The sequence below is a fragment of the Eleginops maclovinus genome, chromosome 8 (assembly GCF_036324505.1).
Source record: "Eleginops maclovinus isolate JMC-PN-2008 ecotype Puerto Natales chromosome 8, JC_Emac_rtc_rv5, whole genome shotgun sequence".
NCBI lineage: Eukaryota > Metazoa > Chordata > Actinopteri > Perciformes > Eleginopidae > Eleginops > Eleginops maclovinus.
In genome coordinates, this window is record NC_086356.1 from 286901 (window position 1) to 296598 (window position 9698).

Consider the following 9698-nt stretch of genomic DNA (forward strand, 5'->3'; position numbering starts at 1 on the left):
ATAATAACACTAATAATGATAATAATAACACTAATAATAATAATACACTAATAATAAATAACAATAATAATAACAACAATAATAATAATAATAACACTAATAATAATAACAACAATAATAATAACAACAATAATAAATAATGATAAAAATATAAAAAATACATATACTTTTAAAACTTTAAACTAAATTTACTAATTTGTAGAACAAAAAAAACGCATTTTAAAAGATGTAGTTTCAAAGGTTCTGTCTATCCTTACTGCTTGCTGATTTTTGTTGCAGAATCTCAAACCGAAGAATTCAACTTGACGGATTTTTAGGTGAAAAAACACGATCTGCAAGATGGCCGCCGTCTTCGAAGACTTCTGAGGACACAGAGAGGTAATAAATAAATGATAAAAAACATAAAATGATTATTATAAATGTCAATAGAACACCTTTATTTGAGCTATTTATATTTATTTTACCTCATGATAACTCGCCCTGATGCCCTGCTCTGACGTCAGGCAGATTTTGCTCTCGTCCAATAGGAGTACTTCTCCATAGAAATCTTCCCGGTTGCCACGGAAACACGCCATTGTTACTAAGCACGAAAGAAAGTCACATAAATTGAACGAGAAATCAACCAATCAGGTTCAGCTTAGGTTCAGAAAAAATTGTCAAGTGTTTGTCAAAGTGTTTGTTTGTGTGCCCCCCCCCCCGAAATAAACGTTAATTAAATGTAACTTTGAGTAAGACAACGTCATTATCATTAGTTTACCCTCCCCTCCTCTCCTCCTTCTCTGACGCGCTCTGTTGTTCTGTTGCCATGCAGACAACCCCCTGGCCCCGCCCCCTCCCCTGTCTCATTTAAATGTTCTGTTTTCGTTTCTTAATTAATCATTTTTATATTCAGATTGTTTGATTTTCTCATCATTCAGTCTGAAATATTTTAGATTTTTTGAACATAATGATTATAGAATAATGATGATTTTAAATTAAAAGTCGATGATAAATGTGAGCAACAAATCCGGGTACTTTATCCTCTAGGCAAAGGCCCGCCCCCTTTTGGGGGTGGAAACACTCATTGTCTTGTACCTGGCGGGAAATACTGATCCATTAAGAAACCTGCGTTCTTTTATCTACAAGGAGCCTGGATATGAGGGTCAGACCGGATGACATTACCCAAGTTAGTGGAGATCCATGATCGATTCCTGGTTTGATTTGAGTAAATATGGGATGGATGTCCAGTGGGTCTGCCGGGGGACCAGTGGCAGGCTGCAGGCTGACTGAGATTTCTGAATTACCTGTGAGGTATATCTTGTAGTGATGTTTGTGAAGATGATGAAGAAGTCTCGGAGACACCAGCTTGTATATAATAAGGTTTATTACAACAGCGTAGTATCAGACACCAACACGGGCCATACGAGGTTCCCAGAGACAATTGTGGAAGTCCCCCCGAACTGTCTTTGTGCATACAAGTTATGGGAGAAAAATGTGTGTGTGCATCCAAAGTGTGTGTGCTCACAGGAGGTAATCAATGACAATGCATGCCTCACTAAGTGACATGTGTCCGTTCATATTCCACTCTCCTATCACCCAACATTCCTCTTACCCTACCTTTGACCTCAGAGAGTATCTACCTTTGTATATCACCAGATTTGATACACCACACATCCTTTCTTTACGCTCCTTTCTTCTGGAGAGGAAGTGAAGGAACCGGAGCTCTGGATCTATTTGTTGTTGGAGGAGCGATATCTGACTAAACCAAAAAACCTGATGTGATGGATAGTTCACTAACATTACGTTGTGTATAACGATGATTTCATCTTTAATTTAAAGGTGAATAGTCTATTTTTAACTTCTGTCAACAATACAACACCTTCTGCGGTTTTTCTAATTGAAAGCCTTCATATAAAGGGAACAAAGCAAGACTTTTTCATGTGAAAGTCAAACCTTCGACACAAATTATTTGAAATATAGTTTTTACAGCATCAATGACATTTATTTTTCAGTTTATCAAAATATTTGTTGATATAAAACATTTACACACGATAATAAATTAACACAATAGTTCTGTTTTCTGTCAAACTTTTGTGATTTTAACATTTAATTCAATACAAACAGGAAATAAAAATCATTCAGTCAAAAACTGGAAGTTCTCACCTTCGAAATAAGAGCCAGAAAGAATGCACAACACTAATTTAGTCTTTGACAATAAAAGTAGTTCACATAATTAAACACAGAACCTCTGATAGGTTTCAAAACGAAGTACATCTTGGAAGAAATGTCAAAATAAAAGCCAGGCGAAATACAAGACATTAACTCTAACGAGGTCTTTCACATAAATTAAACAGGATTTTATAGGTTTCAAAATAAAGGACATCTTGTTAGAAATTTCACAATAAAAGCCAGTCGAAAGGCATGACAATATTAAAGTCTTTCAAACTATTAAAAACATATATTCCTCATGAATTTCAAAATAATGTATGCGTTGTTACAGCCTTCAAAATAAAAGCTAGAAGGAATGCAACACAATAACTGAAGACATCTTTCAGAATAAAAGTATTTTAGGTTCTAATGAGAATTGATCAGAATGCAAGCCACACCCAAAGAAAAGAATAGTAGATTTTCTAAATAAAAGCCACTTTTTTCTGTTGCTTCTCCAGCTTTGACATAAAGTGACATTCCCTTCACAATAAAAGCACTCAAACTTAATGTATGGCTTCAGGTCCAGAATTTCATAATCGAACAGGAAATAAAATATATATTTTTTGTATTATATCATTTAATTTAAATATTTATTCTAGATGTTTAATATCAACAATTCACAGGTAATACATCTGTAATAACATTTACTGTAATAAATTAAAACTCATAACTACAAATGTATAAAAGAATAAATGAATGATAATTAACAGCAGTGAAATGGAAGCAGCTGATTGGAGGTGGATCTACGGTGACAGGTTGCTCAGGCTCTGATTGGTCGAGAGGAAATTAGCCATGAAGCTTGGCACCTGCAGGCCTGTCGTCAAGGCAATACCACCGCACCAAACCTGCAACGCAGTTTTAATAGTCAGGTTTAATACGGCCAGTACTGGAGCCACAGATGCAGTCATGTATGAGGTATTAGTACGATTACATGCGTACATATTTTTTAAATAAAGACCAGTTTGTGGCAACCTTCAAAATAAAAGTATGCCATTCAAAAAATCTGTTGCACTAAAACTAAAGCTTAAAATTATGACCTTCAAAATAAAAAATGGCCATAATGTTTAATAGTTCAAATTCAAATAATAATAAGATTTAAGTTATGTTGGTTCAGTACTGACGGTGAAGGCGGGGACGAGTGGCTGGCTGAACTTTGTTTTGAAGGAGTGAAGAAGACGAAGACGATCGACATCGATGAAGAGTAAATCTCCTGAAACAGAGACGTCAATAACTGAATAAAATACCAAAATATTAATACTGTAAATGTATATATATATATACACACAGTATCTCACTAAAGTGAGTACACCCTAAGTGAAAATGGCCAAATTTTGCCCAATTAGCCATTCCCCTCCCCGGTGTCATGTGACTCGTTAAGGTCTCAGGTGTGATGGGGAGCAGGTGAGATGGGGAGCAGGTGAGTTACATCTGGTGTTTCGCTCTCACACTCTCTCATACTGGTCACTGGAAGTTCAACATGGCACCTCATGGCAAAGAACTCTGAGGATCTGAAAGAAAGAGCTGTTGCTCTACATAAAGACGGCCTAGGCTATAAGAAGAGAGAGCACCCTGAAACTGAGCTGCAGCACGGTGGCCCAGACCATACAGCTGTTTAACAGGACCGGTTCCACTCAGAACAGGCCTCGCCACGGTCCACCAAAGAGGTTGAGTGCACGTGCTCAGCGTCATGTCCAGAGGCTGTCTCTTGAAAATAGACGTATGACTGCTGCCAGCATTGCTGCAGAGGTGAAAGGGGTGGGGGGTCAGTCTGTCGGTGCTCAGACCATACGCTGCACACTGTATCAAATGGGTCTGCATGGCTGTCGTCCCAGAAAGAAGCCTCTAATAAAGATGATGGACAAGAAAGCCCACAAACAGTTTGCTGAAGACAAGCAGACTAAGGACATGGATTACTGGAACCACGTCCTGTGGTCTGATGAGACCAAGGTAAACTCATTTGGGTCAGATGGTGCCAAGTGTGTCTTGGCTACAGTCGAGCATGGTGGTGGGAGTGTCTGGGTTTGGGGCTGATGAGTGCTCCCGGCTGTGGGGAGCTACAGTTCATTGAGGGAACCATGAAGGCCCACATGTACTGTGACATACTGAAGCGGAGCATGATCCCCTCCCTTCAGAAACTGGGCTGCATGGCAGTATTCCAACATGATACCGACCCCAAACACACCTCCAAGAGGACCACTGCCTTACTAAAGAGACTGAGGGTAAAGGTGATGGACTGGCCAAGCATGTCTCCAGACATAAATATATACACACACACAGTATATATATTTATACATGATACTAATATATATATACTGTATATATAAATATATTTATATATATAAATATATTTGTATATATAAATATATTTATATATATAAATATATTTATATATATAAATATATTTATTTTTAGCTTACATATGCATTCTGCATTTTGTATATTTTGAGAGTAATTGCCGTTGTCTCATTTTGTTAGTTATTTTATTCAAAAGGTGTGTGTTTTCGGTTGTACATGTTGTGTATTAAGCTCAATAAAAATTTGATCACAAAAAAATATATATATGGAGCAGAATATTTTCTCTGTACCGTTGTCGTAGTCGCAGTAGATTCCTATTCGCTGAGGCAGCGGCCAATCAAGCGCCTTCGCCCGGTTGTTGTGCTTGGCAGCGAGCGAGCTCTGCAGCCATTGGCTTGCATAGAAACACCAGGAACCAGAGCTTTTTCCTAATTGGTCGAAGCGTCCGAGGGTAGAGCGATAGGCCACGCCCACACTGAAGGACTTCCAGTCAGCGAGGGGGCGGAGCTCCCAGTAGTGGCCGCCGCCCACCATCTCCTGGTCGCCTAAATAATATACATTATCTTCATTTGAATCGGTACAGATCTCAGAACCCGGCTTAGGGACCACAGGTGAAGAAAATAAGAATAAAACCATTCATTAAAATGTTGAAATATGAATGAATTATAAAATATGAACGATTTTATTCTTTATATTTAACAGATATTTTGTAAAGCATTAGCATTAGCATTAGTTAGCATTACTCACCCAGCACGGTGTACGACTCTCCGGCGAATCGGTCGCGTGCGCCTCGACTCCCTGCCGTCTTATTGGGTGAGGGCGTGGCGCTCCTGCTGCTGATAAATACGATACAGGTTTAAGTGGAAAATATTTAAAACCCTTTCAACTGAGAGTGAGTAAAAGTGAGGAACCAGGAAGTGAAACAGCCAATGAGACGAGCCGAAGCGATGACGCAGCGAGATGAAAAAATGTGAATAAAACTCATAATATTAAATTAAATGGATTTAATAAGATTTATAATTATTATTCTCTACACATATTTTAACTAAATACAAAACATCTTAAGAAACAAAAATAAAAGTTAGTTTTTCTATTTATAATAAATCTAACAGAAATGGTTAATATATAAAATATTCATTATTTCTTATTTATTTAATGATGTATTATTACTAATTGAAATGTTTCTTTCATTGGAAAACACAACACGAATAAATGGTGCCACAAACAGATCTGAATATTAAATAAGGTGCAAATGATGTCAGCGGTTGCAGTGATGTGATTGGCTGAGCAGGAAATGGCGGATGGAGAACGTAATTGGTCAGCGAAGACGTTTCTACCTGAGCGTGTGGCAGCGGACGCAGTACGGAGACTGAAGAGGGACAAAAAGGTCAGCAGCAGAAAGCAAACTGAGATTAATGAGAGTTTAAATGTCCAGCGTCCGGCGGGTGACCTGGGAGAAAAGGCCACCAGTGAAAAGCTGCAGAACAGACTACAACTCCCACGATGCCCAGCGGTACCTGCTCTTGTTCTCTTTTCCTCTCAGCCGGGCGTCGTGACCTTTGACCCCCTGCGGCTCCCAGCTCACCATGTCGCCCCGAACCCTCAGCTCAGCGTGAGCCGACGCCGCATCGAACCCAAACGTATAGGCTGAAATATAAGGAGAGGAAATCACATTAAAATAAACAGTAACTAATAAAACACACATTTAAAAACAACAACAATAACTTAGACGATAAAGAAACATTCAAACCATTATTTATATTATATGGAGCAATACAAATAATACTGCAGTAAAAACAAAGTATAAAACCCACCTCTGGTCTCCATGGTGACGGGCTCGGAGAAGTCGCCGGCGGCCGCTTTGTTCCTCGCTCGGACGCGAACGACCACGAAGCGGGAATCGAACTTCAGACCTGAAAATAACTTCATGTTTTAATATTTGATATCAAATCATTTAAATCATTCAACATTTTCAGATTTGATATAAACTCTTTGAATATTGCATCGTCTGATTCTCACCTGAGACGGTGGCGTGAGTCTCTGTGATGTCAGGGATTTTTTCCCAGGATGCCTCTCCGGCGGCCCTCAGCGAATCCTCACGGTTTGTCTTCCTGTATTCCAGATCGTAGCGTTCGATTCGTCCGCCGTCGCCGTCGCCGGCTGGTCGCCAGGCCACCGTGATGCTGTTGTCCCGGGCAACACAGCCGGAGGCGTTAATCTCCGGAGCTCTGGGAACTGAGAGGAAGACTTTCAAAATAAAATACCGATATTCATCCTGAGCGGGAAACAGGCTGTGAGGAAACGGTTCCTCTTACACTGGCGGATCATTTTATACATTTGTAAAAAACACACAAATTAAAATAAATGATACATTGACTGAAACACAAAGTAAAACAATTCTTACAAATAATAAATAAAACCAGGCAAAAAGAAAACACAAACAAAAAGTACAAATTAAAGACTCAATTAAGAACAACAAAAATGTTAGAGAAGAATTTAAAAAATGACAAAATATTAAAATAAAAAACAGTAAAACAGAAAGCACAGAAGGAGAGAATCACCGGGCAGGAAGTGGAGTCTCTGAAGTCCCGCCCTCTCTGCGCTGAAGTCGACGGTGAACTGCGACATGTTCTCCGACACCGCCGGACGGGTCGTCAGGCGGAACGCCGGGGCCATGGTTACCCTAGCAACGGGGGTTAAAGCTGAGTTGTGATTGGGTAAAACGTGTTAGTGGTTCTACCAATTTAATTAAAAAGTGTTAAATAAAAATCAAATAAAGCAAAAACAACAAAGAAAGAGCAAAATAAATAAACTGTTAAAGATCCCACCAACAAAGTATTTCATAACTCAAACTGAACGGTTTGACAAACCTCTCTTTGATTTGTTTCGCTGCCTGAAAAGAAAACAGAGGAACAAACTCAGCTTTTAAATCAAAAATGTATAATTGTATTTATAGTTTATTTTATGTTTGCTTGAAATTTGTCTTGTACATGTCATCATTATCCTCCCTTCCCACCTTGAGGAATTCTTCTTCATTGGTGATCGTCAGCGTTTGGTTTGCGAACTCAAGGAGTTCTTCGCCCGACCGCAGGGCGAACTTCCCCTCCGACATCTGCTTCTGAGGACACAAACCACAGCGTTTCAATATTATCAATTCATTTATACAAACAATGATAGAGTCAAAAAATGTAGAAACGGACAGAAAAGTCAAAATTAAATGAAAATTAAATATTTCTAATTAGAATAAGTGTCCGTCTCCACCTGAAGCTCCGCCTCTTTCCTCCGCTTCTCCTCTGTGATGACATCACGGAGCCCCGCCCCTCTCTCCTCCAAGGCCGAGTTTAGCTGTTCGAGCTCCGCCTCCAGCTCTGACATCACCTTACATGACTCCTCCTGATTGAACAGAAAACTTTCCTTAAATTAAAAAGAATAAAACCCCTCCCCGTTCTAACTCTGAGCCAATCAGCTGCTGACCTGCAGGCCCATCAGTGTGTTGTCGACGGTTTCCAGGAAGGTTTGCAGCTCTTCATTCTTATTGGCTAGTGTGCTGATGATCCGGCACAGAGCTTCCTGTTTGACACACACGAGATTATATTTATGAAATATTTAAAATCTCAGATTCATTTATATTATTGGATATAAACCAAGTAGACCTGTACGTGTGATCTATAAACGTCTGGAACACATTCAGTTGCATATTTATGGTATGTAGGCATTTAAAATATATTATAAAATGAACATATTTATATTATATTTTAGAAATATTAAAATCTATATAATCCATTTTTACAACAATAAAAATGTGATTTAATGATATTATGTTTATTTATATATTTAGTTTCAGCCCTGTGTGTGTGTGTGTGTGTGTCACACGTCAAGTTACTGACAGAGGTCGAGTTACCTGTAGAATAGAACACCTGATATTTATTGAAACACACAGGTAGGAACACCTCACAGAGCTATCCAGTGCTAGCTGTAGCAGAGGCTAATCTTAATCTGTAATCTCATGCAAAGTGAACCAGAGACACAGACATGCTAACAGCTAACCGGATCTCATGGAGAGTCCTCCGTTCGTTCCTATGAAGCCGCTCAAAGGCGCATGAAGCTATAATGTACCCGGATATGGGCCCACAGAGCATGCGCAGTGAAACTGGAACACACACACACACACACACACACACACACACACACACACACACACACACACACACACACACACACACACACACACACACACACACACACACACACACACACACACACACACACACACACACACACACACACACACACACACACACACACACACACAGAAATTGTTTTGCCCAACATGGCGTCATGCTACTTGCAGTACTACCGTTTGACCACTACAGAGGTTCCTAATATGGGCTTCAGCGGCCGGCAGTGGTTCAGGAGCTAACGGCTAACAGCTAATCCTGTCCTCTAACCTGCTGCACGGAGCGGCTTCTCTCCGGCAGAGGACCGGTGAGTTCACAGACTGACGGTCAACCCTCACATGAACACATGATGTTATATTCCATCCTCACCTTCTGAGAGTCCATCACCTGAGAGGACGCTTCCACAGTGACGACACCACTGTGAAAGCGTCCTCTCAGCTTCCGGTGTGGAGTTTCAAAATAATGGTCAGAAGCTTTCAGTAAAAAATTCACTTAAATGCAGGAAAATATATTTATACTCATTCTTAGAAATAATAACCCATTATATTTAAGTAAAATGATAATAGTTATATCTCTGTTATTATATAGCGCTATCATAATATAGTTTTGATGTATAATGTAATGTAATCTTTTCCAGAAAACGCGAGTATTTTGGGATATCTTTCATCATGAGAGTCTTCATTATTTGTATATCTATTATAAGTTTGAGTATTGTTGTTAGATAAAAGTTGATCATTATATTATATTTATAATTATATGGATCTTCTGTGATGCACACAAATACTTCTATTTATGTCTTAAAGTTCAGGTGTATATCAGTATGTAGCGTCTCTACTTTAAAGAGTCCTCACCTGCTGATGTTCGGGTGTATATCAGTATGTAGCGTCTCTTCTTTAAAGAGTCCTCACCTGCTGATGTTCGGGTGTATATCAGTATGTAGCGTCTCTACTTTAAAGAGTCCTCTCCTGCTGATGTTCAGGTGTATATCAGTATGTAGAGTCTCTACTTTAAAGAGTCCTCTCCTGCTGATGTTCAGGT

At 39.2% G+C, this 9698-nt stretch overlaps 1 protein-coding gene across 6 annotated transcripts; it reads right to left on the reverse strand.

Moving 5' to 3' along the window:
* Positions 1 to 1959: 1959 nt before the first annotated feature.
* On the reverse strand, positions 1960 to 9625 carry fsd1l (fibronectin type III and SPRY domain containing 1-like). 6 transcript variants are annotated; one of them, XM_063889367.1, is made up of 13 exons: positions 9030 to 9610; positions 7957 to 8052; positions 7744 to 7875; positions 7499 to 7594; positions 7353 to 7375; positions 7044 to 7165; positions 6502 to 6717; positions 6297 to 6395; positions 6000 to 6129; positions 5230 to 5318; positions 4773 to 5027; positions 3309 to 3397; positions 1960 to 3032 (listed from the first exon to the last, which is right to left on the reverse strand). In XM_063889367.1, the coding sequence occupies exons 1-13, from the start codon at positions 9042 to 9044 to the stop codon at positions 2931 to 2933; spliced, it is 1464 nt and encodes a 487-aa protein (XP_063745437.1). In that variant the 5' UTR covers positions 9045 to 9610; the 3' UTR covers positions 1960 to 2930. The 6 variants fall into 6 exon arrangements, with proteins under 6 accessions (XP_063745437.1, XP_063745436.1, XP_063745435.1 ...); XM_063889366.1 differs by having other exon boundaries at positions 5230 to 5315; positions 7499 to 7600; positions 9030 to 9598; XM_063889365.1 differs by having other exon boundaries at positions 7499 to 7600; positions 9030 to 9597.
* Between the last annotated feature and the right edge of the window lie 73 nt (positions 9626 to 9698).

What these genes read in the sequence shown, in the direction of transcription:
- fsd1l (XM_063889365.1), bottom strand. An exon ending in GACTCACGCCACCGTCTCAG is followed by an intron (nt 6,396 to 6,501) that starts GTGAGAATCAGA and finishes AGTTATTTTCAG; the next exon opens with GTCTGAAGTTCGATTCCCGC. An exon ending in AGAGTCGTACACCGTGCTGG is followed by an intron (nt 5,028 to 5,229) that starts GTGAGTAATGCT and finishes TATATTATTTAG; the next exon opens with GCGACCAGGAGATGGTGGGC.